Source organism: Ixodes scapularis, unplaced genomic scaffold, assembly GCF_016920785.2.
Source record: "Ixodes scapularis isolate PalLabHiFi unplaced genomic scaffold, ASM1692078v2 PGA_scaffold5__190_contigs__length_132052651, whole genome shotgun sequence".
NCBI classification, from domain to species: Eukaryota; Metazoa; Arthropoda; class Arachnida; order Ixodida; family Ixodidae; genus Ixodes; species Ixodes scapularis.
In genome coordinates, this window is record NW_024609880.1 from 88,467,079 (window position 1) to 88,494,972 (window position 27,894).

At 49.3% G+C, this 27,894-nt stretch overlaps 2 protein-coding genes across 2 annotated transcripts; one reads left to right on the top strand and one right to left on the bottom strand.

Moving 5' to 3' along the window:
- Positions 1-4,069: 4,069 nt before the first annotated feature.
- LOC8051912 (thioredoxin reductase-like selenoprotein T homolog CG3887) lies at positions 4,070-12,972 on the bottom strand. Its single transcript, XM_040208462.2, is given in 5 exon segments — positions 4,070-4,389; positions 8,089-8,231; positions 9,263-9,350; positions 10,396-10,633; positions 12,751-12,972. Coding segments are annotated over 4 exon segments (615 nt in total). The 5' UTR covers positions 12,921-12,972; the 3' UTR covers positions 4,070-4,389; positions 8,089-8,112.
- A 239-nt stretch (positions 12,973-13,211) lies between these two features.
- LOC8051913 (peptidyl-prolyl cis-trans isomerase NIMA-interacting 4) lies at positions 13,212-15,586 on the top strand. The gene is made up of 4 exons (XM_002435522.4): positions 13,212-13,276; positions 14,253-14,384; positions 14,733-14,852; positions 15,367-15,586. The coding sequence occupies exons 2-4, from the start codon at positions 14,265-14,267 to the stop codon at positions 15,523-15,525; spliced, it is 399 nt and encodes a 132-aa protein (XP_002435567.3). The 5' UTR covers positions 13,212-13,276; positions 14,253-14,264; the 3' UTR covers positions 15,526-15,586.
- Positions 15,587-27,894: the final 12,308 nt, after the last annotated feature.

A 27,894-nucleotide genomic window follows, 5' to 3' on the forward strand; every position in this document is an offset into this window, starting at 1 on the left:
TGTGTGTTCCGCAGCACGTATGTAAAAACAAGCGACGATTCAAAGCAAGATTACAATCGAGAGGAATATAGAGTGTGTTCAAGGCTCGCCGGCATTCCGGTGACGCTTATATATTGCTAATATGCCAATCTTGTAACTATATGAAAATGACCCCGTCGTGCATGAGCGGATAAAACATTCAAAACGTAAATAAAGCATGTCGACTATGAAAGGTGACTCTTCGCATTGTTTTCTCTGCCGGGCAGATTTTATCTTGCACTTGTTCTCAAAGATTTCGATCGTGCTGGTGTATTTTGAACGTAGAAGTTCGCACAGAGCAGAAAGAATAAAGCGGTTACTTATTTAAAATTGGAATATATTATGTGGCCTTCAATTAATTTTGATCGTACATACGCGGGTAATTACTGATCCAGTGTTACTGCGTAGTTCTTGCCGTCTCCCTTAATTTCCAGATGTACTTCGTTCGTTTGGCACATATATCCCTCATGCTGAAAAGCGCCGACGTCGTGTTTGCGCTAAGAGTGTCCGACAGTGCACATAGTAACTACACATACGAAGCCGTTTTAGCACCGTTTTTAATGCAATGAATTTGAAAGAAAAACGCCGTAAGTGACCAATTATTTTGTCGGCCTGACTGAGAAATGTTCTAAGCTACCTAGTACGTACGAATTATTCGGGATATTTGCCCTTATGATCGAGCGAAGGGAGAAAATGCACTCACTTTTTTCCATAGAAATGCATTACTGGAAGTCAATTTTCGTCTGGTTGCTGTCTGCTTCAATTTGCGTCAGCACACTAGCGCCACTTGAACCTCTAGCGTACATTATAATAACTCTATGACTAGCGCCGCTTGAACCTCTAGCGTACATTATAATAACTCTATGAACGCACCCACCAACGAGTTGAAAGAATGTACTCCTCTGTGTTTCGTCCTCTCTCTGCCTTATACTTTCTGTGGGTCCATATCACATGAGCGAATGACATTTGAGCGAATGGATGTCTTAGCGAATAATGGGGGCGCGCGTTAACCCATCTGCAGCGCTGAGCTTTCGCCGCTTCGCGGCGTCCGAGTATTCGCTAAAGTGTCATTCGGTGAAACATGGGCGTTCGCTAAAACGTCGTTCGATCAAGTGAGTGCCTCCCGAAAAGAAACACTGTTGGATCCGTTGTGCTCCCGAAATATTGCTTTAAAGGGACTTCTTGACTCGTTTTTAATTTGCGCCGAACCTGAGGGCACTGAACGTAGTAACTTAAAGGGGCCCTGCAATGACTTTTGGACTGGTTTTCTATTTGCACTGAACCTGAGCGTACTGAACGTAGTAACTTAATCCAACTTTTCTTTTCTCAAATTTCGCTTTATTTTAAAAGTTATAGGCAAATTAGAATTACAAAAACAAGCAAAAAATAACCTCCTTCATGACGTCGTAGGTCCTGGCTTGAGTGGCCTTGAACTAGAGGAGGAGTAGTGAGCTCATCGAGCGCACACGGCTGCCGCACTCCGTGTCGACGGCTCGAGAGGGCGCCACTAAAGCATGTGCTGGATAGGCTGTATGAAGCAGGCGGCCAGGGCAGCTTGCATTGCATTTGCAGCGTGACTAAACACTAATTCGGCATAACATTTCATTGGCCACAAACGACAGCAAACACGGAGTAAAGATCAGTTCAGAATGGGAGCCACTTCGCGCTGACGCACCGCCAAATGGCCAAATCGCCAGTAGGGCCCGCGCCGAAGGCCTTCGGAACGCTCGGAACCGGTCGGATTCTTGAGCCGGTATACGACCACAGAGCCGCCGCGTACATCCGGGACCTTTCTACGCTCCTCGTTTGTCGTAGCCTCATCCCACTAGCCTTTTCTAGTATGCGCCGTTTGTTTCCGCCGCTTGGTGGCGGGTATGTCGACGGGTCATTTCTCGTTTCCGTACTTTCTAAACTGCATTTGTTTCTTTTCTGATCTAAAATAGTGAACAAAAACTACTTTCATACATAATTGAAACGGTTCGCGACAGTTATATTTTGTATCTCGACTAAAAAAAAGCTCTTAGCGGCTTTGACCAGTGGCAAGCCCAGGACCAAAGACGTCACATTTTGCGCGCTTTCGGTACCGCGGGTCGCCCTCGTCGGTGGAGGAGGTTTCCGCGTCGTCCGGTTAAAATATGACGCACTGATATTTAGTTACTCTCTCCGTGCCCGCTGGCTTGCCCCAACCCCAAGAGACGTGGAAACCGCAAAAAAGGTAGACGCTTAAATATGATTGCAGGGGGGCCCCTTTAATGAAACTTTTCTTTTTTCGAATTTCGCTTTATTTTAGAAGTTATAGGCAAATTAAGATTACAAAAACAAGCAAAAAATAACTTTCCTCACGACGTCCTTGGTTGGGGTCCATATCACATGAGCGAATGACGTTTTAGCGAATGGTGACATTTGAGCGAATCGACGTTTTAGCGAATAACGGGGGCGCGTTAAACCATCTGCCGCACTGCGCTTACGCTGCTTCGCGGCGACAGTCTGTGGTGGCTCATTACAAAAATGCGAACCCATTTGGCCCACCCAAAAACGCTGGTTTGCGGCGTCCAACAATTCGCTAAAGTGTCATTCGGTGAAGTGTGGGTGTTCGCTAAAACGTCATTCGATCAAGTGAGTGCCTCCCCCTTGGTGGCTTGAGTGGCCGTGATCTAGAGGAGGGGTAGTGGGCTCATCGCGAGCGCTCAAGGCTGCTGCACTCCGTGTCGACGGCTCGAGAGGGCACCACTAAAGCATGTTCTGGATAGGCTGTATGCAGCGGGCTGCCAGAGCGGCTCCCGTTGCATTTGCTGCGCGATTAAACACTAATTCGGCGTGACAGTTTATTGGCCACAAATGACAGCAAACACGGGGTAAAGATCAGTTCAGAATGGGAGCCCATTTCGCGCTACCATACCGCGAAACGGCCCAACCGCAAGACAAAGCTTCTTGCCGAAGGCCTTCGGAACGCTCGGAGCCGGTCGGACCCTCCTGTTCATACGACGCAGCGCCGCAGTGTACATCCGGGACCTTTCCGTGTCGGCGCCTGATCCCACTACTCCTTTCTTGTATGCGCCGCCTTTTCCACCACTTGGTGGTGGGTATGTCGACAAGTCATTTCTTGTTTCCATACTTTATAAACTGCATTTGTTTTTTTTTTGATCTAAAATACTGAACAAAAACTATTTTTATTAATAATTGAAACGATTTGCGCCACTTATATTTTGTATTTAGACTAAAAAGAAGCTTTTAGCGACTCTGACCAGTAGTAAGCCCAGGACCAAAGACGTCACATTTTGCATGCTTTCAGTATCGCGGGTCGCCCTCGTCGGTGGAGGAGGTTTCCGCGTCGTCCAGTTAAAATATGACGCACTAATATTTAGTTACTCTCTCCGTGCCCGCTGGCTTGCCCGAACCCCAAGAGACGTGGAAACCGCAAAAAAGGTAGACGCTTAAATGTGATTGCAGGGCCCCATTAAGTTAGCACAAAAAAGCTGCCGCCGCCCCTCCTTTAAGCCCGACCTACAGAATCGTCTTCTAGAGGGTAGAAAATCGGTTCCCAGATTTGTTCTCACACTTTTTTCTGCTCCTCTCCCCACAGTAGCTTTCTCGAATGGAAAGAAAGACTTGAGTTTTCTCCTTTCTGCCCATTTACTAAGAAATCCGCGAACCAAGTCTCCAACAAGAAACCACAGCATGAAAAATAAAAAAAAATAAAAAAAGACAGGTCATAAACATTGGGTAAGGAGGGCTCAGCTCTTGGTAGCAAGCATCCCTACAAGTCTGATATGATGACAGTACGCCTTGGACAATAGTCACTGCTCAGACCCTAATTTCTTGCCTGAAAGTTCAGGCAGGAGAGTTATCTTCAGATTTGGGTGTCCCAAGAGCCACTATATGAAGCCCCCCTATGCTTGGCATCCTCTTTAACCTCAGCGCAGCATCAGAACAAGGGTAATCTCCTCTGCTGACGTCTGCGGCTCTGGCTTTGATTCTCTCGGCCTTCCCGAATCCCTGAGCACGTCTCTCGGGAACCGCAAATGGAAGCAATCGCGGAGAAAGCCACACCTCCAACAATCATTCTGTTTATTGCAAATCAACATTACATAGACACTCTTTTGAATAAACCCACAATAGTACTGTACAAATGCTGGGAAATAAGAAAAGAGAGAAAGAAAGATGTAGCCAAAGAGGGGAAGGGGAGGCTGGCACTCTCCGCGACGCGACGGGTGGAGGCGCCAGCGAAGCGTTCCCGACGTCCATCGCTGGGGTGCATCCGCCCACCGCTGGCAGACGACGCTGCTTTCCGCGGCGGGCTTCATGTTGCGACGACGAAGGGACAAGCTGGGGCACGGCGCCCTGCCGGTCACCCCGTGGAGACTGCCATATCTGCAAGAACAAGGAATTACAGCAAGGTTGAGATTTTCTCCTTTTTGGGCATGCCAAAACAATGTTTTGCTTCCATTTAGCAGGGTGCTACAGTCGTGTTTTATCAAAGGATAACTCCGGTACATTTTCTCGAATTTAGGGTTACGATTGTTTTTAGGGAAGGAAGTGTCGCTGAATAGACTTATTCCAATACTCAAAGCGCCTCATTGCAGCATAATCCCACGTTATGCATTGTGGGAATCAGTGGGAAGCGAAATCCATAAGCACTACCGGCCCACAGGTTCCCAGAATGCAAACGAGCGCGGTGATGGATTTATGGAAGTTCTACTGCTTTGCTTCGTCGATGTCAAAGAACTGTAGGAAATACTAATACACATTCATAGAGTTGCCGGCCGAAAGGCGAGTTTGCCACGATGAATGCAGGCTCGGAACGAGATCCCACTTATCTTCCGAAAAGAACTACAATCTTGGTGGTGTGCAATGCATGTTGCAAAAGCGTTGTGAAAGCTAATAGTAAGCTTGCTCTGAGCAGGACCAAACTAAACTATGGCCCCCAATGTTTGCCACCTTCTGCACCATGACACCACGAAACACCTTTTTAACTTCTTCCTCCTTAGCCTTAATCCTCCACTCAAAGCGAAATGAGAAATCCCACGGCAGTGATGCGCTTATGGTGCACAATCTTCCGCCTTGCTTTTTAAGCACACCATGGAACTTGTCATTTCCAAGCAACAATAATTGCCGTTGAAGCACTCGCTGGTCACGAACGCGAGTTCAAACGTTCGTCCACGGATTGATTGTTGACGAGCGCGTATCTCCGAGTGACGCAGTGCTCATGTCCAAAGCGCGAACTGGGGTCGGCTGATGTGCTTTGGGTACCACGGATGTGTCGGTGCAAGGGCGGAGAGCTTTTGAAGAAAAAGTGGTACGAAATAGTGCGCTATGTTTTCGAATTTTCACAGCGAAGAGCAGGCTTTTGACTTTCTACTATGTTTCTTTTGGCCCACTAAGCGATATGCAATTAGTAAAATCCTAATCTAAAATAATGCATCCCAGCTCAAAATTCATTTCAAGCAAAACGGGGAGTACTAAGTAATCTTTTTGTGAGATTGCTGAGAAGTGCTTACAAACTACAACCACACAAATGTAATGCAGAAAAAAAAACATGGTGAAAGTGGCAGTACAAGCAAGTAACCTTCTTGGGTATGAATGGTACGAGCATGACGCCGGGGCACAATGTTGCCTGACAAACAGCCAACCCGCTGATGCTTGCTGAGAAGATGGTGGTAGCATCTTTAATATCGGTTTTAAACTGGACTGCAGTCTCCCAATAGCATATTATTTTGGCAGAGCTCGTATTTAGACTCCGTAAATCAATATAAGTCACTTATATTAGTTTGGACCGGAGTTACCCTTTAATGAGGACACTTCCGTTCCTCCAAAAATTGTCCATAATGAGACAAAAATGTGTGTACACATCCAGTTCATCCCCGAAAATTTGGCCTATATAGTGGGGTATCCATAAGATTATTAGTGATACTAATTATTATTAGCATAACTAATGATTAACATCATTGATAGTGATGCTAATAATGGAGCATCACTGTACTGTTATCACCTATGCTTCCCTTATTCTGTTCCCAACATGCATTTTATTATTTTCATGCAAAAACTCAACGGCATAAAGTGTGGGACCAGCAACACTGTGGCCCCCCTAAGACAAATAGCAAGTGCTTCTGAGGCAAAAGGCAAAACTCATCCATGCTGCACCGTTACACCCTTAAAATAGCAAGCACATCTCAGGTAGACATTACATTAATGCAAATGCAAAATGATACAAACAAAGAATTAAAACACATAATTCATAAACAATAAAAACCACACACACAAAAAATAGCAAACAAGGCATAAGGGCTTATTGGATTTAGCTTGAAGAGCTCAGACCTGCTCTGTATACTAGCCGCAGTACTCCACTGCAACATAAAAATGTCTGCATTTTGAGTCACCTTCAACACAGCGTATAAATCTTTGTGGGGCAAAGAAACGGAGGAGTCATGATATTCTACGAATATACTAGCGACACATACGCTAGTGATACAATAAATGGAAAATTCAGTCCGTTAAAACAGACTATAAAATAGGCACGTGGCTGCTCTGGATGCAAGTAGCTGTACACAGCCACCTGTGAATCAACAGCTGGTGTGACGGCCTACTTTGTGATGCCACGATGCACCTTCTGCCTATACTAGCTGCAATTTCTTTTCATCATGGACACAGTGAGCTCAGAAAACATCCTGCGTCTGTTAAGTTCATAATTTAGACGTAACAAAAAAAAAAAGTTCAGATTTTTCACTTTCGTAAAGAAGAAAGACCAGCGGAGCTGTACTCGATGCACTGCCGCAACGCGCACGCGCCCGTTTCCCGCTTCTTCTTGTCCAACACGCCGACGATCATAGATACGTTTCTGGCGAAACAGAGTCGGTCGCACACGGCGCACGTGACGCTAAACGGGTAATCCACGAACTCCCTCTGGAACCTTGCCGTCGCCCCCGGAAACTGTTTAGCCGGCGTGGAGTGCAGTCGTCGCCGGGCCTCGCGCTTGCGCTTGGCCTCCGTGGCACGATCATCGTCCGTGGCATTGGCCCGCCGGCGCCCTTTATATCGCTGGTTCTGTTCTCGGCGGAGGCTTTCTAGGCGAGTGATATGCTCTTCTTTGGCAAGGGAATCTGAAGTGCTCGACGCAGTGGAAGTCGAGGCGACAGTGGCTTTGCGGCGGTTACGGACCCATTTGCGCTGCTTGGACGTCGCCGCTTCTTCCGCAGTCAGTCTTCTTTCCCCGAAAAGGCGCGCGGCCGACCCATCCTAAGTCCAAAGTCCAAACCGAAACTGCCAAGAGCGTAGGAAACAGCAAAACAGACGGGGACGAAGAAACACACGTGACGAGCACTGCACTCGTTACGTGTGCTTCTTCTTCGTCGTTGTCTGCTTTTCGCACTGTTTAATATGATGAACGCGCCCAACTCACCCAACTATCCATTCTTCTATGATAGCTGGAAAGGTTGCCGCCACCTACGAGCGACGGCGGCAACCAGACTGGTTGTGTGCTTGCCGCCGTCGCTTATAGGTGGCGGTAGCTGTCCAGGTAGGTTTGTGTTGACAGGCGTTTGATACCGGACACTGTCCTGGGGAACCTAGCCCTGAACAGCTCCGCTGTAAAAAAAAGAACTGAAAGGTGCTTTTTTGATGCTCTACTCTACTTCTGTGTATAACTGATTTCTTGCGACACACATTAGAAATTTCAGGCAGGTTAGTAAGGCACTCCCACTGCACCTGTCAAGTTGCCGATAAGAGTGCCACAAGGTGTCGTACTTCCAAGGAAAACGGCAGCACCCACAACTGCGCCTTGGCAGTATTCACTCATTAACTCGCTCAATCACACTCACTCACTCACTACTTGAATGTAAATGATCATGAACTACGAGGGGTTCATGATACAACCATGAGCAGCTTTGTGAACTCTGAAGAGTTCATGATATGATACTGAGTGACTTCGTGAATTTGGAGTCAGTGGTCATGTGTTGGTGAGCGATGTGATGGTGTGCGATATGACAGTGAGTGACCTAATGGTGAGTGATGGGATAATGGGCCCACAGCACCCCTGAAAGGTGACAGAGGAGCACAGGCAAGAGTGTTCCTCACCCCGTGGGGGGGCAGGGGGGTCGGCTATCTGTCCGCCAGGGACAGCACAGAGGACTTGAGGAACACCTGGTTGTCTATGATCTGGAACAGCTCGGGTGGGGATGGGATGCGCCCAGTCTCGATCTTGGACCACACACGCACATCTGCGATGGAAGAAAAAAAAGCAATGCCTGTTTTGAACCTGTCTCTTGCTAACTCAAGATGAAAAAGTTGGGCATCTGCTTATTGCACAAGTGGTGCCTGGTATGCAAATGCATTGAGTGTGATAAGCACATGTGGCAGTATTGCAGTAGCCATTTTACAAGGCAGAACCTAGTTGGCTTTTAACTTTTTTACATAAATTTTGGCAGCTATCATAAAGTTACCTAACAAATACTGTAAAACCCTTTATTTTCGCGGCCCCTATTTTTCGCGAATCGGTCACAGATGACATAATCGCGACCATTAAATTTCGTGAACTCCAGACGCCTGCCTTGAAAATCTTAAAAACTGAAATTTTTGCGCGCCCTTAAATTTTGTGAATTCTTCAATTCGCGAAATTCGTGAAAATTGAGGGCTCGCGAACATTAAGGGTTTTACAGTACATTCCCCAATGCCTATGGTTACTAATGAAGTAAAGATGATACACTTAGTAAAATGGAACATTTGTTATTGACAATGTACTATAGTGTTTACATGCTGCCTCTATATGGAGTGTATGAAACCAGTTTTCTGACAATGTACTATAGAGGTTTCTCTTTCAGATGCCCAAAGAAATGAGCACAAAGTACACAGTACAGAATTTTGAATTTAAAGCATATTTGGACAAGGAAAACATTTTAATTGAAATAGACTCAGCTTTCAGATATCTTTTAAACTTAAAATTTCACAAAGATTTGCTCATTTCCATTGCACTGACTCAGATATGTAAGATAAAGAATGACAGCACTAACCAGAAAATAAAAAGAACACCATATGAACTTTGCAAGATAATTTAAATAGCAAATTTCTTTCTTCCATTTGCGGTTTTCACTGATCACCTAAAAAATGTAGAATGCATCTTTGACGAGTCGTTTTGTGTTACTTTTTTCCAGATCTACCTAAAAACAATAAACAATACCAATGACAGAATGAGCTTTCCCAGACAAAGGAGAGAGGGAGACAAGCCAGAACAAAGAAGAGGTGAACCACGCACCATTGAAGTAAATTTCAAATGCCCCAGTTGAGACCAGCCTGCTCTCAATCGCTCCGCAGACGAAGAACAACATGAGGCAGGAGTACAACTGCAAAAAAGGGGACAATCCACTTAAAACATTGAGCACCAAACACTGCTTACAAGAAGCCATCCACGTGCTTCAACCTAACTTTATGAATGGCAACAGTTCTATAGAGCTAGAGGCACTGAAAGAATGCGAATGGAAGGGCGCAGTTTCGCAATGCCCGACCTCCAGCATGTGCTCGTTGCCTTCCGCTGTGCTCCGACTGCATCTGCACACTCGAAGTTCACGTGACGTCAAAGCATTATCGACGGCAGGCAGCCCGTGCTGGAGGCGAGACAACTGAAGAACCTTCCTGCTGTTCTAATCTTGTTTGTGACTATAAAGCAACCCGGTCAGTTCAAAGAGCGTGATCTTGTAATGCTTTGTTGAAGATCCACACTGCACGACACAATTAATACAAACACTCTGCAACTGCCTTTCGCTTTTCGCTCAAACGAGGCAGTGACAGTTGTTTGTATGTGCTAACTGCGTTGCATTCATTGACGAAACACAACTGGAAGCGGTTCCAATGGCGAAAAATATCAGACAGAATGTCGACAAAATCACCAGAAATTAGGTGGCAACACACAAGACTGTAAGGGTATGATAAAAAAACAAAACAAAAAATCTACCACTACACCTTGACCAGGGGTCACGCTAAGCGGGTAAATGGGCTCGAGCCTTGTGACTCCAAAGACATAATTAAGGCACAGTTTTTGACTCTACAACACAAAGGCTAGACTTTGCAACATGCTAAAACTAATAAAAGCACGACCAACGATGAGAGCCAGTCAATAATAATCCGTAAGAACTATGCAGCGAGGTTAAGAGGTCAACGCCTGGCACTGACGCAGCTTCCCGCAGCGATCAAATACGCCAGATAATGACAGAGCAAACGGGCAGAATAAACATTTCCCTAGAAAAGCTTTGTGAACATGCACACTGTCTTTGACACGGCGATTAATTACCACGCATGGTCAGGCGGCTGGTAGACACGGGGTGTGGAAGTGCGACATACTTTGGAGGTATGCGAACAGACGGCGACTCCGGCGGCCAGCGCGGTACCCACCTTGTTGTTGAGCATCCAGACGAAGGGTGCCGGGGTGTGCGTCCCGAGGTAGCGGAAGGGGTCCACCCCGAGCAGCACGAGGGCGATGACGGCGAGCTTGAGCAGGCTGAGGGCGTGGGCCATCTGCATGCGGGGGCTCGGGGGAGGGTATGTGTCCCCCTCCACCGACAGCGAGGGGTACTTCTCCTGCAGCAGCCCCGCATACTGCTCAAAAGCCCGCCGGTAGCCTCACGAGTAGCTGCAAGCAGAGGAGCAGACGGAGGGTGGGACGTGAGAGAAGAGTCACGATGCCGAGCAGGCAGGCAGGACGGACACACCTCACTTGGTGGAACGCGCCATCTCGGACTTGCCGAAATATGGGACATGTTTTCGCCAGTGTGCTCCAAAGTCACTCTAAAGGTTAGTTTAGACATCTGTGCTTGGGTACGACCGACAGCATCACCTCTCCCTGTGTTCCACGCCACATGTTGTGCAGACGTCGGTTGCCATGACTCGGACCGTAGAAGCATTTCATTGTAAGCAGTCCTGACAACCGGTCATATTCAAATGCTAATACTTCTGAACCAGCCTCCGGGGGGGGGGGGGTGTGGGCACTTGCCCCCACTTACCGTGAAAGTTTCAATGAGCTCGAGGTGCCAGCAGCGTCACATGACAGTTTCTACGATGTGGCTGTGAGGCTACACCACAGCGAGAGGACAGACCAGGGCCGTAACCAGGGGGGGGGATAGGGGGTTCTGACCCCCCCCGAAATTTTTTTCTGTGTACGGCCCTGGTCGGTGCACTGGCAGCCAGCCGATTTTAATCTCCACCTCTGCGCACGCGCAGTGGCGCCGGTCGGCTACCGGGTACCAATCCGGGACCGGTTCTCCGGTTTGCTGTAACTCTCCATTATATGCCACCGATGCACATGATTCATAGGCGAAAACAAGACAATAGACACTTTCAAAATGGCCGCCGTTGCCCCCGAAAACCCCCCCCGAAATTTTTTTCTGGGTACGGCCCTGGGAGAGACTATGCCGCTCCAGAATAGTGCCTCTAACGTCCCTTGCCCAACACATCTTTCTATGGTTCGATCTTTGTTCCTCAGTCTCGAGATTCCGCAATGTTGAAAGTTCACCAGAAATCAAATTTGGGGTTTTATGTGCCAAACCAACGAAGGAATGCCAAACCAACGAAGGACCGAGGATTCATTCTGACCACCTTTGGATCTTTTGACATGTGGCCGAAATTTGTTACCATGGCACCTCCTCCGCAATGAACCTCAGTCAGCTTGCAGGCCCCTCAGCCAAAATTCAAACCCACCAACCAGGCACCTGTAGGGCCGGAGCTTTTCGGAGCCACTCAGGTGGCTTCATACCTTATTGCACCTTGGAAGAAAAAAAAAATAAATAAAAGGGAATACGACAGGTGTTTTTCAGCTCGCCTGTCTCCTCTACGGTACATTTGTTACTATCGTAAAACATCTGTCCTCTTTAGAAAGGCAAACAAGTAGAACACAGACAAGAAAAGTGTGCCATTATCAGAATGGCGTAAACACTTGTCGACTTAAAACTCTAAAGGGTCGGTCGAAAAATGATTGACACACAAACACTCAGAAATGCATGAAGTATCCAAATGTGAATAATATAACTATGCATTAATTTCATCTTAAGGTCAGAGTGCAGCCGATGGGACCAATCAGGCTGCGTCAGAAATGCAACGCCATTGCGTTCGTCACCTTCCTGTACGTATTATATCGCCGGCTAAACCGAACAGGCGGTTAAACCGAACAGGCGGTTAAACCGAACGAGTGGTTAAACCGAACAAGCGCAGTGGATAAACCGTGACTGGCGCTTTTAGTATGTATGGCCGACAGTATGGCCTTGTTTTTTTGACGTATGCGAGCCTTCGAATGCACTCCGACTTACGATTAAACGAAGTACAGTACAAGTCGTCGCAAAGGCCAGTAACCCCAAAATACAAAACTGGAGGAAAAAAAAAAAAAAAGAAAAGAAAAAAGAGGAAAGAAAACGCGTGTTGTGCACTCGGCGAATTTTCCTTAGTGTCTTTTAGTAGATAGGGGGACAAGTTCACTCTCAGAAAACACCCTCAAAATCACGCTAGAACGTTGAAAAGCCGATTCGAGCTTGCGTCCGACACGACCCAGCTCAAATCGAAGCTACTCGAGGAACTCAGAAATGGAACGCTCATAATGCAGCATTCTCGGCTCACCACTATCGTCGCGGAACCCGAAAAGATTCTCCGATTTCGCAAGGGAAAGGCTCCCTGATACGCACAAAGCTACGTTCAATGAAACTACGTTTTGTTTTCCTTCTTTTCTTTCCCTGTTGATTGGCTTAACGGGCCGACACTCACCAGTAGAGGAACCTTAATTTGGGATTCGCAAAGTCCGTCTTGAAGCTCGTCTTTGGGATCTCCTTGAGCTGCGTTGCATTCTCTTCCGAGTTAAAAAAGAAATCTTGGAGACTGTAGGCTAGAAATAAAAGAAACACACCGCCGTAAACGAGCTTGGAGTTATCGGCCATAGCGGCTCTCCGACAAGTTGACGACGAGCCGTATCTCTTGCCTGTGAACTGGCTAATCAATTTAAAGTAGCCTGGAATGTAGCCGAAGTGATCGACCTTTTAAATTTTAACCCGTTGGTAGTGTCCCCTAACGATGAAAGTTAAAACGTTTCTTTATATCAAAATTTCAAAATACCCATGTTTAATTATCTATAATGCCAGTTTATAATACTTTTTGAACTATATAATTTTGTAGTTTTTTATGTTTGTTTACCCAAGTGGCTTTGGTTGTTCCGGCAGTTCCGGTGTATTTTTCGGCGTGTGCTTGAACTGCTTGTTTTGATCGGGAGCAACTTTGTCACTTTACGTGACTTCGGGTAATCAGTCTTTTGTTTTTGTAACTATTATGGTTGTCTATGCCTCGTTTGGTGTGCGCGTAACACTAGACACTTGTTTTTCACTATGGCTAAGTTCTGAACGCATTTGAGCTGGTAACTTGCCAAGTTCCCACGTTGGGATTTGGGTACTGCGTTTAACATCTGACCGATCTTGCAGATTTAATGCAATGTTATTTGCGCGATCTGCTTCCGTCTGAATATTGGATAAATTTAGACCTCAGACAAGTCCCTCAAAGTGTTTGTTGGATGGTATTCTACGCCCGAGTCTATTTATCTAGTCGGCTGCACGATGTTTTCGTCGACAATTGTTTCATTGCATTGTTGACAACCTTCCAACAAAATCGTGTCTACGAAATGAGAATCCACAGAATGTAAAATGGGCCTTAATAAATCTAGTTTAAATGATAGCATACGTACCGCCTTATTAATGTAACAATTGTCATTCTGGACAAGTTCAGGGAAACTCCTGGTCCATGTCGAGTCCAGCCAACGAAAGAACATTGAACGCGAAAGTTCGAGACACCAGGCTTCGATATGATGCTTAGCTTCCTAAAGTCTTCTTTGCACTGGATTAAGGACTACAATCCTGAGGGCTTCATGTTAATAAGGGAAGGCATGCTGTTATCGTCTGTTGCAACATAAGGTGAACATAAATCCCTCCTACAAAACTTTCTACTTGCCATGATTGCCGGTTTTCTCCTCTCCACTTGCAACCTCTCCAGCGTTTCTTCTGCTAAAGTGGAAAGAGTGGATGGTTTTGTGGGAGGAGCTTCTCCTGCTATTCGTAACCTGCAACAGACACTAACCTCATGCATCATCAATCAGAGGTACCGGGCAATGAAATTCATGCAAATTCACCATCCAAGCTGTGCCCCTACACCAACACCTTTTTCTTTTCACCCGCGTTATTGAGCCTCCTGGTGCTTTTGCCAATCTTGCATCTACGATTTGACAGAGGGGTGCTGTCATGCCACCAAAAGGCAAAGGAGACTCCAAAGGCGGTGCGAAAGGTGGCAAATCTGCCGGCAAATCGGAAGAAGCCTCCGATTCCAAGGGGAAACAAGCAAAGGGTGGAACCGCCGTCAAAGTGAGCTGCCTTTCTTGTATGTCTCTTTATGTGTGTGGAACTGTCATGGAACTAAAAGCATTTTCTGTAAAATTGCATCGGTACTTGCAACCATATCTCCCTACTGTATTTGAGCTTGCACGACTGCATTATTCCATTTGCCTATTGACCGGAAGGAGCGACTTGTTACCAGGAATACCAGAGGTACAACTCTGTTTATTTGGAACAAATCCATGCTTCCACACTCTTGCGACAAAGTGTACGTAAGGAATATTGCAAGATGCCCACTGACGATGCTTCAGTTGAGACTGCTGAGAGGTGCTTTTTTTGCCGATTGAAATTTGAGAAACGTCTCCTCTTGTTTTTCAGGTCCGACATATTCTCTGCGAGAAGCAATCAAAGGTGCTTGAAGCTCTGGAGAAAATTAAAGGTGGCATGAAGTTCAACGAGGTGGCAGCCACATACAGCGAAGACAAGGCCCGGCAGGGTGTATGTATTTTCCATGTCTGAACAATCTTAGAAGAAATAGATAATCGGATATATTATGGCTGAACTTTTGACTTGTAGCATGTCGGTGCTGCCAGTTGTTCTATTGATATCTGGAGCAGATTTGTGCTGTGGTTTTTTGACTGAATGTCACGAGTTACTGTGTGCACTTATGTTTGTGCATGTAGAAGTTATTCTTGAAGGATGTCAGAGACAGTGCTTGGAGGTGTCCTGCCAATATTACTGGAAGGCTATCAAGCCCAGTTATGCCCCATGTTGATCGCTGTCCAATTTGACATCTCTTCCTAAGCAAATGGGATTTGATGCGACCGGTCCCTCGACAAAAGTCTTTACTTCATAATTGCCAATGTGTTAGTTGCCTTAGCTGACTCTGTGGCGACTTCTTTTCTAGTTAACAAATATTGACCACATTGCTGAAAGTTTGCTTACTTTCACATTGCTGTGCCCTTTATCAATGGTTGCTCTCAGTGATATTTTTCCTTCCACACCCTTTCAGGGGGATCTGGGCTGGATGACGAGGGGATCTATGGTGGGACCTTTTCAAGATGCAGCGTTTGCACTTCAAGTCAGTACCTTAGCGAACCCCGTTTACACAGATCCACCAGTCAAGACGAAGTTTGGCTACCACATCATAATGGTGGAGGGGAAAAAGTAGTGATCTTATTAACTGTTCTGAATTTTTGCCTCTGTCTAATAAACTGCCATCCTAAGTTAAAGTGTCGTCGTCGTACAGTGTGCAGTCGTAAAGTGAAAGCATCAACCACGCGTCACTCACCAACATTCTCTGGTCAACGCCTAGACCGAGATTCGGGTCCCCCAAAAATGGACAAGTAACGGAAACAAATGGTCTGAGAAGCATTTTGTTCATGCCATCTTTAATTTTGTTTTTGACCTTCTTTTGTGTGTAAGCCCGTAAAACTGAGCTTCGTTGCGTGACCCTTATGTTCGTACAATAAGTTTTTTTCGGTCGGGCAGTGTTTGCATTGAATCTACTCTTGAACGCTTTGGCCTTGCCAAATCGTTCGATGGCAGCGATCGTAACGCCTTGTTTGATGATCACAAGGGCAATGGCTGGTTTCAGACGTGTGGGTTGTGCTCCCATCAACTATTAGCCCCGAGAGCGAACACAAGCGTCGCTGCGGTCGCCGCGCCCTGATTGGGTGAGGTGTACCGTGACGTCAGGGGGAGGACTCCGCTCCGCGATCTCGCATCGGCTCGCTTCCCAGCACCGGTTTCCATAGTTTGGCGTTGTGTGCCGCAAGCTCTTCGAGGAGCTGGACTTCGTTTACCCGATATACAAGACGTTGAGTTAGGCCGATATTGACGTGCTTCCGTACATTTCATAAGCCTACTTGTCCCTTTTACCTTTAAAATTGGGTTACAAATCTCGAAAGCAATCGGCGGAGGCAATTCCGCCGATGAACCTCCCCGTCCGTCCACACGACACAAGGCAATCTTGCGAGGGGTCGGTGAAGCGGTGGCGCAAGTGTTTCAGACGCTGGAATTGTGTTCCTTGCATGTTCATGATTTAGGACGATATTACATCCCGCTTTCAAGGCATTTGAAGTGGCATTCATATCATCGGCCTTTGGGTGGTCGGCAAACTAGCTCGCGACCCCGACTCTGCGCTGCCACTCTGCATGCGCTGGTTCACAGATGTTTTAAAGGCCCTGTGTCAGATTATCTTTAAAGCGCTCGTGGAACAGCTAGGGTTGTTTTACATAAATGTAGTTTCTTCGTGAATTAATTATATAGTTTATACACGTATGCAGGCATACTTCACTCTAAGAAAAAATGGAGGAAAAAAGTATCAACGGCGCGCCTTCCTCCCTTCTACCGACGCGCCCCCAAGCGGACACGAGAAAAGGGGAGGAACGAAATGTTTTTCTTCTTCTCCAGGCAGGACTTGCGATTGAGCCGCCGTGGGAGAGAGTCGTGTTTCTCGGCGCTCCCGCCGAGCTGCATGAATCGCCCCTGCCCGCCGCTCGCCCGCCCGAACCAAGACCCGAGCTACGTTTTTCCGCCGGAAAACTTCGCTCGCCACCGGAAAGAGCTGCCCGAAGGCAAGTGAGCGTCACAGCCGCATTTTTTCCGAAGCATCCGACATCGACGCCGCCGCCGTTCCCGGCCAGTGGGAAGGCTGGGCCTACCATTAGGCCTAGCTCGCCCTGCCTTCGGCTACGATGGCTACCGCCTCCAGCACGGAACTACCGGCCTCCCCCGACACCGAAATGACACCCGACGCATCTTCGCCACCCGACGAAACGCTGACAACATCCAAGCAAGGAACTCCCGCCACCACCATCACGAACAGGCTCCCCCCAAAGAGAGCCCGCAACGAGAGCGAATGCTCCGAGCGCAGCCCGACGGATTTCGAGGACGGCCAAGATGCTTCCGCCGATTTCACCGACTCCGACAATCAGTTCCCCTGGATCACCGTATCCCGGAGGAAGAGGATCAACAAGCCGGACAAAGGCAGCAAACTACCCCGTCACGACCTGGACAAATACCAAGTCACCATCCGCCCACGGGCCCGCGTCGACGTCTCAAAACTCCCGAGCTATCTCATCGGAGAACAACTTCAAAGAGCAATAGGCGAGACCGTTCTCGAAGATCGCCTCGCCTACCGCCGCAACGGAATGACGAATACAATATCCGTCGCCGTTTACGACGAACGACACCTAGCAAATCTACTTCAGCTCACGCACCTTGAGACAGGCAGCGGCAGAGTCGACGTCCAAGTCTACCGAACGGCCACCAGGGAATTCCCATGCGGGGTCGTTCATCTGACACCCGACATCCCACCGGCGAAACTCCTCGAGGGGCTTCGGGCCGACTACCATGAGATTGTTCAGGCCAGGCCGCTGGGATCCAACGGCACATACCTTCTGACCTTCCAAGGCCAGGGTGTACCCCGCCGCATCCGCGCCTGGCACGAGATCATACAAGTCAAGCCGTACCGCCCCTCCACGGTGGTCTGCAACAACTGTCACGGCCTGGGCCACAAGTCCGACATCTGCACGCAGGAAAAGCGCTGCCAGTCCTGCGACGGTCTTCTGACCGAAGGACACCGCTGTGAGTCAGTCAAGTGTCGCAACTGCGGCTCCCAAGACCACGTCGCCACCTCCCGGGACTGTCCAGAGAGGAAAAAGGTAGACTCTAGGATCCAAGCCCGTGCCCGACCACGTCCGGCCTTGAACCAACAACTGCATCGCCGGCGAATAGCAGTGGGAAACCAAGGCCAAACTCCTGATCCTCTACCACAGCAGCCAAAGTCGGGAAGGCAAGCCCAGACCCCCCATTCAGGAGACGGGCGAGCCCCGCCCTCCTCCAAGCAGACCAAAAACCCATCGCCCCGATCGACTGAAAACATTACTGACCAGCCAGCGCCACCGCAAGACACGTACGCATATAAAGCCACGCCTCGCAACTGCAGAACCCCATCAACCACGCCGCTCATGGACCAACGCAACGAGCTTCTCACCCTTTTAAGGCGGTATAAGGAGGAGGAAGCAGAGCACGCACGCATAGCTGCCGACCGCCGACGAAAAATGGCTACCCTACAAAAAAAGATAGAAGAACTGGAAGTCAATTTCCAGCCGGGCCCCCAGCATCAAGTGTCGAGCCAGCCGCAAGCTCACCCAAGCCCGCAACCACCTCTGCGAGACACGCCGCGATCACAGGCAAACCACCCCGCACCCCCTCCAGCAAGCAACAAGCAACCACAGCAGGAGCAATCCCAGCCTCCACCATCTCAAGGTGACCTCAAGTCCCAAATGCAAGTCTGGCTGCAACAAATGCAAGTACAACTCCAGCAGCAAATGCAGCAGCAAATGCAGGCCCACTTCAATCAACTCATAGCCGAGCTCCAACACTCAACCCTTGCCCCCACCCCGCCGGCACCGCCGCAGTTCCAACTACGTCAGCCCATCCTCACCGTTAATGTCCCTGGACAATAAGCCGCGGAACAAGGGGGATCCACGCAGCAGTCACACCAGCAGTCCTCATAACCAGCAAACTCAAGGCCCCGGGGAATTCATGCCGTCACTAGCCTCGCCCTTGGTTCCGACACAACTTCGAATCCTACAATGGAACTGCAGAAGCCTAACCAAACGCAAAAACGAATTCCAGCTTCGACTGGCTCAACACCGACACTCGTACGACGCGATCTTGATGCAAGAAACCAACGTGAAGGACCCCAGACTCTCCGCATACAACTACTTCCACAACCCTGCGATCGAACGGAAATATACAAAGACCGGCCCTCCTGAAGCACGAGGACTGGCCACCGTCTACCTCAAGGGGACCGTACCACATGCTCAAATTGATACGCAGAAATGGTGCACACCAGACCAGGAAGTCACTGCGGTGCGCACACTCATAGACAACCATAAGCTCATCCTCGTGTCGGCGTACGTCCGCCCTACCGCCGAAGACCCCAACTTCAGTTGGATAGAAGAGTTACGAACGGTCTACCCAGACGATAGGATGGTCATAGGCGGCGATTTTAATGCGCACCACCGGGAGTGGGGCTACGACGACGATGACCAGAGAGGGGCCAGATTACTTGAAGCTTACGAGAAGGCGGGTCTCGAGCTCGCGAACGACACGCATGAAAAGACGAGAGTAGGCACCTCGGCCAACCAGCAGGACACCAACCCCGACCTAACCTTAGTGGACTCAAGAATCGAGGGGATGGAGTGGTCGGTGTTCCCCGACGCGTGGGGCAGCGACCACTACCCCATAGAAATATCGATCCGTATCAAGAACAGGGCCAAGGCCAAGAAAACTGTGGTCACAGTCCTCTGGGACAAATTCAGAGCCCTTTTACGCGCCCAAATTGACGAAAACGACATGTCGACAAAACTCTGCGCCTTGCTAGTAGCCTCCACGAGGGAAGCCTCGACCAAGAAGGAGGTGAACTGGGACTGCCCCACACCGGACACCCACCTCCTATCCCTGTGGGACCACCGCACGCGCAAACTCACAGAGTACAGAAAAACCAAAGACCGGAACACACTGAAGGAAGTGAACAGAATCACCGCCGAAGCAGAGGAATATGCACGAAAGCTCAGAGTGAACGAGTGGCTCGACCATTGCGCTTCCTTTGACCAGCGTACGTCGATACGCAAGCTGTGGCGCACCTTCCGAGGCATGCTCGGTATCACCAAGGTCCGCAACACGATAGAAAACATGGCCCTAGCCCTGGACAAGCCCCTCGAGGACGTACTTGAAGACATGGGAAAAGCCTTCTTCCCCCAACCCTCGACGACCCCGAATGCAGCAATCTACACCCTAGAACAAGCACCGAAAGACCCCCCTCCGTGGAACACCCCGATCACCCGATGGGAGCTCGAGACCGCTTTTGACCAAGGGAGAATAAAGTCTGCTCCCGGCCCAGACGGCATCACCGCGAGCATGCTGCGGAACCTACCCGAAGAAGGAAAGCAGCAAGTCCTTCGCTGGTTCAACCACATGTGGGAAACCGACACCTTCCCGGACGAATGGCATGAGTCGTGGGTCACCCCGATCCCGAAAGCGGGTAAACCCCCGAACACACCGAAGAATACCCGGCCTATATCCCTGACCTCGGTAATGTGCAAGCTGTTTGAGAGGATCGTCCTAGCACGCATCACCTGGATCGCCGAGGACCGCAAGCTCTTGCACGCGGCACAAACGGGCTTCCGACAACATTTGGGTGCGAGAGACAGCCTCCTACTTCTGTCTACAGACGTCTACCGCAAGGGAAGCACCTGCTCGCTAGTCGCGGTCGACATCTGTAAGGCATTCGACTTGCTACCCCACGAAGCGATCGTAAAGGCACTCCGAGAAGGTGGCATCACCCACAAGCCCCTCAACTTTGTGAAGGGGTTTCTGAAACAAAGGAAGTACTCCATCAAGACTGGCGACATATGCGGACCTCTAAGGAACAACAATATTGGTGTGCCCCAGGGCGCGGTGATCTCCCCAATCCTGTTTAACCTGACAATGGCCCCGCTGGCGTGGCGCTTGAACAAGATTTCCACCTTGAAGTTCACCATTTACGCAGACGATATCACCATCTGGACGACAAGTGGGAACCCGGCGAGGAGGGAGCAGACCCTTCAGAAAGGACTGGACACCATTGAAGCATTCCTCAAAGAGACCGGACTCTCCCCGTCACCAGACAAAACCAGATACATGATATTTACCCGCAAAGGCCACCCAACTCACGACTTGACCTTCGGTGGTCTCCCCATCGCCCAAGCAGAGACGCACAAGATCCTGGGAGTGTTCTTCAACCAACGAAAGTCCCCCAAAGAATGGCTAACCAGGATGGCCAAGATTTGGAAACAGGGCACGGCACTGGTCCGCCGCATCGCCCAAAAGACCGGTGGTGAGAGCGAGGAGGTGGCCAAGACCCTGATACGGGCCGTGCTAGCTTCCAAGGTACTTTACGGAGCAAACTACTACAAGTTGAATAAGAGTCACTGGTGAGCAATTGAAAGATGGCAGAATGACGCCCGAAGAACTATTGCGGGCTTACCGAGACACACCAAACTGGAGGAGCTACACAGGTGCGTTCCCCTTCCCAAACTACAGGACTTAGCCAAGGACCAGCACGAACTGCACCTCGTCTCACTGCAACACACTAGACAGGGCAGGGCCATACTACGACTCCTGCGACAAGACATGTCCACGCTTCCTAAACTCGGCCGCCCAATCCCCCCGTGGGAAATAGCAGACGTGGCCTCCAGCACACCTATACCGCGGAATATGGGCCTGGACCAACCGGAACGGCGCCGGGACTACGCCCAAAAGCACCTGACCGTCGTAACCACGAAACTGGAAGACCCCACCACCATCGTGCTGTACACAGACGCAGCACATAAGGATCTAGTCACCACCACGGCCTGGCACGATCTCCGCCAAAACAAGTCATGGAGCCGCGAAACTAAGACCGCTGGAACGCCCGAGGAAGCCGAAGACCAGGCGATCCTTCACGCCCTGGAACACGTTACCCAAAGCCTGAACTCACCCGTGAAGACGGTGGACATTTACACCGACGCCCAGGAAGCCATACGAAGATGCCGAAAGCACGACCCCAACAGCCCGACCACCCGGCGCATTCTTGCACTCGCAAGGCGCCTCGAGAGCATGAACGTTAAAACCACTGTACACTGGGTCCCCGGCCATGCCGGAGTGCCAGGCAACGAGGCCGCTCACCGGTCCGCGGAAGCGCTAGCAACGTTTCTCCTTTCGCGGCCACGAAGTGTGGACTCCCTGCCCGGCACTTCAGCCTACTCTGGCAGGACCGGCCCCAGGAAACAAGACGAGACAAGAGACCGGACCCTCTACGACCCTGAAGACGCAATGAGAAAGGTCAGACAAGACTTAAAGAAGAGGCTCCTGGCCTCCCTCCCGCGCGAACCCGACCCCATCCCGCTCGGCCGCTACTCCAGGAAGAAAATGGTCCTTCTGCGCAGGATCAGGACCGGCAGTGCCGTGACCCCTCACGACCGACGCAAGTGGGAACTGAGCGGTGGCAATCAGTTCGTCGAACGACGTTTCATGGACAAATCGTTTCGTCGACACTGTGATGTTTCATCGACAGATCGTTTCGTGGAAACGAGCACCCGCTCGTTTCATCGACAGATTTTGCGACGTTTCGTCGACAGCTCGCTATGCCAGCTCCTGGCTCCGCCAGCTGCGCCTCCTTGCGACCTCTGCGCCTGCGCGGCGTGCGGCCTTGTGTTGGATGGATGGATGGATGAAAGATGGCCGACTGGGCCAAGTATGGCAAACCAGTTCGCAGCCATCTTGCCTCACCAACTTAAACTATCGCAATTTTTTTTTTTTGCTTTTTTTGGGGGGGAGAGGGGGGGGGGCTCGCCGATTGCACTGATTTCGGAACTTACGATTTGAATGGTTTCGCTCGTGTCTTTGCCCGAACCTTTGGGGAAGCGTTGTCAAAGCCGGGAAGTTTTGTTATCGACCAGTGTCCTTTCTCAAATTAGATTTTTAAAACATTCAACAATATGCGCTGCTCTTGAGGGCTACGCTTTCGGCAGCATACGTGATCGAGGTATCTGTACGTCATCGAATGCAACCCTTCGCGAGCTGGCTGCCGGCACTCCTACTGCTTTGAAAAAGTGGCTGGGTCATTTCCAGAGCAAGCGTATCTTTCCGCGCGTCGCGTCTTTTGGCAGAATCCTCAAGAGCCACCTGAACAGATAGTCCACACGTCAAAACACTGAAGGTCTTAAAGAAAATTTGAAAGAATAAACGAGGCCTGTTTGCGGTGCACACAGCCTTCCTATCGTTGAAAATGGCATAAAATCGGTTTTCAAGCTAATTGGCATCTGGTCTTAGCCGCTAGCAATAAACTTTGAAGGAGGCTGAGCATTTTCCTACGCGTGGTTTACTTTTACGGTAATAAAACACGGTTGTTTTCTTCTCCAAACACTGGGTATTCAGCGTACTGTGCTTACCAGACAGCATACGATTTTTTGTCTTTAGCATATTTAGCTTCTGGATAATGAATAACAGAATAGTTCTGCATGTGTTATGCCTGTGCTGAAATTTTGCCTGCAGATAAACCAATATGGGACCAAAGAACATTAGATTTGAAAGCCGCTCTTTTATGAAAAGAGCTACGAACTTGCCCCAGGTATCTGTCTGCTGGCATCGATAAAAGAACAATTTAATGTCGCGTGTGAGGGCCAGGCGGCTGCTGCCGACAGATTTCGTCTATACTTCGTTTCAGCTTCCGTCCGAGCGCAGCCAAAGGCTGAGGGACGGTTCGCAACTTCGAGAAGAGCATTCCTACGCACCACAAAGTAGTTCACAAAAGTAATTTCTTTTAAAATAACTGCTTTGTGCATAGAAACTGCGCAATCTTCCAGATGTGTACTGCTGAGAATGATTTGAAACTAAAGGAATCAAATCTCTGAAGTTTATGTTTCTATTAATATATGTAAATGCATGTGGTTTGGCGAAAACATGTATATCCGCTGGCAACACGGCTGCAGCGCTCGGTTTTTCTGTGTGATTTCGTTCCCGTAATCGCCGAATCATGTGCTTCGCTGCTTTCCTCACCGAGTCGCTTCAAAACGCCCTTTAGCAAAGGCACGTTTGGGCGTCAGGCGCGAGAGGTCGTGATGAATGTCTACTTTCAAATTCGGCAGGAGACTCGATCCGGCCGCGTCGTACCGCGAATGCATTGTAAACAAGCAAAGCGTCCGGGCCACTGCAATTCAGATACGCGGCGAAATCAGGGCACCCCTTTACCTGCCGATCACATTGAACGCCGAGAAGCTGGTGGAAAGGACTGCGCCTCGAGCCCTGGTATATCCAAACAATACAAGGAAACATCAACGGCCGGGTCATCGGGGAAATTGCAACGTGTACTTACAACTCGAAACTATGCCGAACGAGTGGAAAGCTCGGACACAGATGCCAGCGGCCAGCCTACGTACTGACATCCCCTGTGACTAAGTTTCAGAACGTGAAAGGGCACTTTTTAAACTTGTAGCAGACGATATCGTTGATACACCCGTAGCAGACGAAATACTTGACGAGCGCGGACGGCGCGGCCGACCGGCGGCGCAGCGGAGTGATACAAAAGTGCAGGCGAGATCGCGTGACCTACTGCCGGCGTGTGATTGGCTCCGGCCACACGTAGCTTTGGCTGCGCTCGGACGGAAGCTGAAACGAAGTATAGTGGTACTACCGCCTCCAATGCCTTGCATGTGGCGGCTGCTCGAGGGAAGCTATATATAATACATTAAGATGCACATTCGATACCAACTATGGTTTACTTTGTGTAATATGGCTAAACTTGGTGTACTGTTTTATTTATCTGTTACCAATTCTCGTGTTTATTTATTCTTTGCACTGCAACGTAGTTTTTTTTTTTAAAGGTTTATTTGCGGGCAGCGTGCTCCCGCGAGTGTCACTAAACAGTTTTTTTCGCGTATAAGTCGCAGTAGCCAGTAAACGACTGCAATACTTTTCTTTTTGAATAATTGAGGGTAATGAACATGCTTAATTTCAATTGAAATATTAGGGTTGTAATGTTGCAATAAAAGGCTGCTAGCTGTATTTTTGCTTAAAAATAACCAATATGAAGAAACAAAAAGTGTTTACGTCCTTTTCCGCAACCCACCATTGGATCGAAGTTTTGCTTTGTGCCTACGCGTATTTTTCTCCACCGCTTTTCTTCTTCCAGTAACTTTCGGTTCTATAGACCAGTGTCCGCGCCACACGCGCCACTGATCTCAATGACAATTGCTGGATCGCGCTTGCCGCTCCCGCAAGTGAAGCCACCGGGCGTCACTCGCTTGGGATACGATTTGCCGTTTTTGCTAGCCTTTGCTGCGGTTTTCCAGCGTGCTGACGACACGTTTTCTACTCGTTCGTCGTCATTCGCCGAAGCAGTTTTTTGAAGACTCTGTGTATTGTTGAGACTTTCCGTTGTAAACACGTGGAAAATTTTACGAAAGTGCAGTGTCGCAGGAAAAAGGCACAACGCGTCGAAAGGAAGGGCTGGCGGCGTGTTCAAAGCATCCTTGGCACGCTGAAGTGCCGTGTCTCTGTGCCTTCGCGCGCTTGGATACCGACCAAGAACCGACGCCGTGTGAATGTGTTTAGCGAGTGCAATGTGCGTGAAGCCGTATCAAAAGGTACAACTCGTCGAAAACGTGTCGCCGGTGTCGCGGCGTGATCAAAGCTTCCTTGGCACGCCGAGTGATGCATCTTTGTGCCTTCGCACGCTTGGATACCGGTCATTGACGCCGCGCCGAAGTTCTGAACGTGTGTCGCGCGTAGATGCCTTTAGATCATTTATATATATCGGCCACGGAGTTCTGGATCGTCCAGCTGTTCCGGTGAGTTGCTATCAATAAAAGGGGGAGATCTGTACGTATTCTTATGTACTATATTAACCATGGCTATGTCCCAAATCTACTCTAATAGATTCCGTGGGAGCACGAATAGGGCAACGTTGTACGTGGAGCCAGGGGGGTTTTCGAAAGCAAATGTACAAGACGGCGAGAATGAAAATCTTTGAAGCGCGGCCGATATGGTCGTGTGCAATCTGTTGACCAATTACAATTAGGCGAGTCGCGTAGGTTGATAATAAGCCAGCACTGATCAGTGATGAGGAGCTGTTGTGCACGGTATTGTGTAAATCATCTAAGGACGAAAAAAAGACGTACCTTCTCCCCATCTCCCGTCGCTAGTGGACGCTGGATTAAGCTCGTTCCTAAACCGCGAGGGGAAAAGACGCTGATCCAGAGGCACGAACAGCTTCACGCACATTGCACTCGCTGAACACATACACACGGCGTCGGTTCTTGGTCGGTATCCAAGCGTGCGAAGGCACAGAGACACGGCACTTCGGCGTGCCAAGGATGCTTTGAACACGCCGCCAGCCCTCCTTTCGACGCGTTGTGCCTTTTTCCTGCGACACTGCACTTTCGTAAAATTTTCCACGTGTTCACAACGGAAAGTCTCAACAATACACAGAGTCTTCAAAAAACTTCTTCGGCGAATGACGACGAACGAGTAGAAAACGTGTCGTCAGCACGCTGGAAAACCGCAGCAAAGGCTAGCAAAAACGGCAAATCGTATCCCAAGCGAGTGAAGCCCGGTGGCTTCACTTGCGCTGCAGCGAACAAGCGGGGAAGCGCGATCCAGCAATTGTCATAGAGATCAGTGGTCCGCGCCAATTCCGGGGCGCCGCCATGTTTATCTACGCTCGCGCCACCACGCGGAAAGAACTGGCAGGCAGGGAGGGGGCTGCGTTGGCGGCGTTGCTTTGGGTAGCTGGATGCGGCAGGCTGTCCGAATGCACCGACACATCGTGAAAGATGTCTTCACCAGAAGCCTCTGCGGCCCGTTCTTCAACAGGCAAGATGTCGTGAACATTCGAGAACCCATCTCGATCAAGGAAAATAAGGGAAAACCTTTCTTGTCTTAGATGTTCTCGGTGTCTGCTGACCCTTGACATCCGCGTTTCAGTCCGGGTTCATTGCGTAGTAAATATTTCGCTACTGCTTTCTTGTAGCTTTCAAATGCTTGATTGTTGGCTTCTTGTATACATTACATTCGTGGCACGTTTGAGACCGATTTTCGCGATCTGCTTGCCTCTCTGCGGCAGCGCGGCTCTGCCAAGCCGAAATAAGTGCGAGGCGTTCATTTGATCGAACGCAGTTTTAGCGAATGAAAACGAGACGACGACGTTTCATCGAATGACTAGCGAATGGGTCTAGTTACATAGACAGCTCGGATTAGCTTTCTTTTGTAATGTGGCGCCTTGTCTGCCGCTGCGAAGCGGCGTAAACGAGGGCTCCAAGTATGTTAGCACACGTCCCCCCCCCCCCCCCCCCCCCCACACACACACACACACAAACACACACTGCGAGCGTCTGGGTTCAAAACTATTAATTGCCAGTTCTAAAGGATGGTACTTACTTGAAGTGGGAGCTGGAATTATACGAGGTACCAGGAGACACTTACTATCGGGCAACGAAGCACGGTGCCTGTGGGGGCGGAGTCTAGGAACGCTACTGATTAATATTGTGACAGGCGATCAGTTATGATAGCAGACGAAACTTCGACTCGTTTGTTCAGAAGTTCGCGGTGATATTTTATTAGCCCTCGTTACAGCACACCAAGGATCTTAGGCAGTGAAATTCACATCACGCAGGCTCGTCCGTCGTAGTCAAATGAACGCAGTCGACGATGAGGTGTAATGAGCTACAAAGCTTCACAAGGAAAATGCGCGTGAGAAAGAGTTTTGAGGAAGTCCAAAACACCGATCCAGCAGACGCACGTACGTACGTTTACTCCGGACTTCATGAACCCGACGGCGCAAGATCAAAGAGCACCGCCGCCATCGCCACCCGGTTTTCTCTGCACTTTGCGCGACGACGGCACTGCAACGGAGGGCACTCGCCTCGGCGTTAACAATCCGCGAAATAGATTAATTTCCCACTCTTGAAGCCATTCCAAATGATAAATGAAAATACCTCGGCGTTGT

What these genes read in the sequence shown, in the direction of transcription:
- LOC8051913 (XM_002435522.4), top strand. Translation starts at nt 14,265, where the DNA reads ATGCCACCAAAAGGCAAAGGAGACTCCAAAGGCGGTGCGAAAGGTGGC. An exon ending in AGGGTGGAACCGCCGTCAAA is followed by an intron (nt 14,385 to 14,732) that starts GTGAGCTGCCTT and finishes CTTGTTTTTCAG; the next exon opens with GTCCGACATATTCTCTGCGA. An exon ending in AAGACAAGGCCCGGCAGGGT is followed by an intron (nt 14,853 to 15,366) that starts GTATGTATTTTC and finishes ACACCCTTTCAG; the next exon opens with GGGGATCTGGGCTGGATGAC.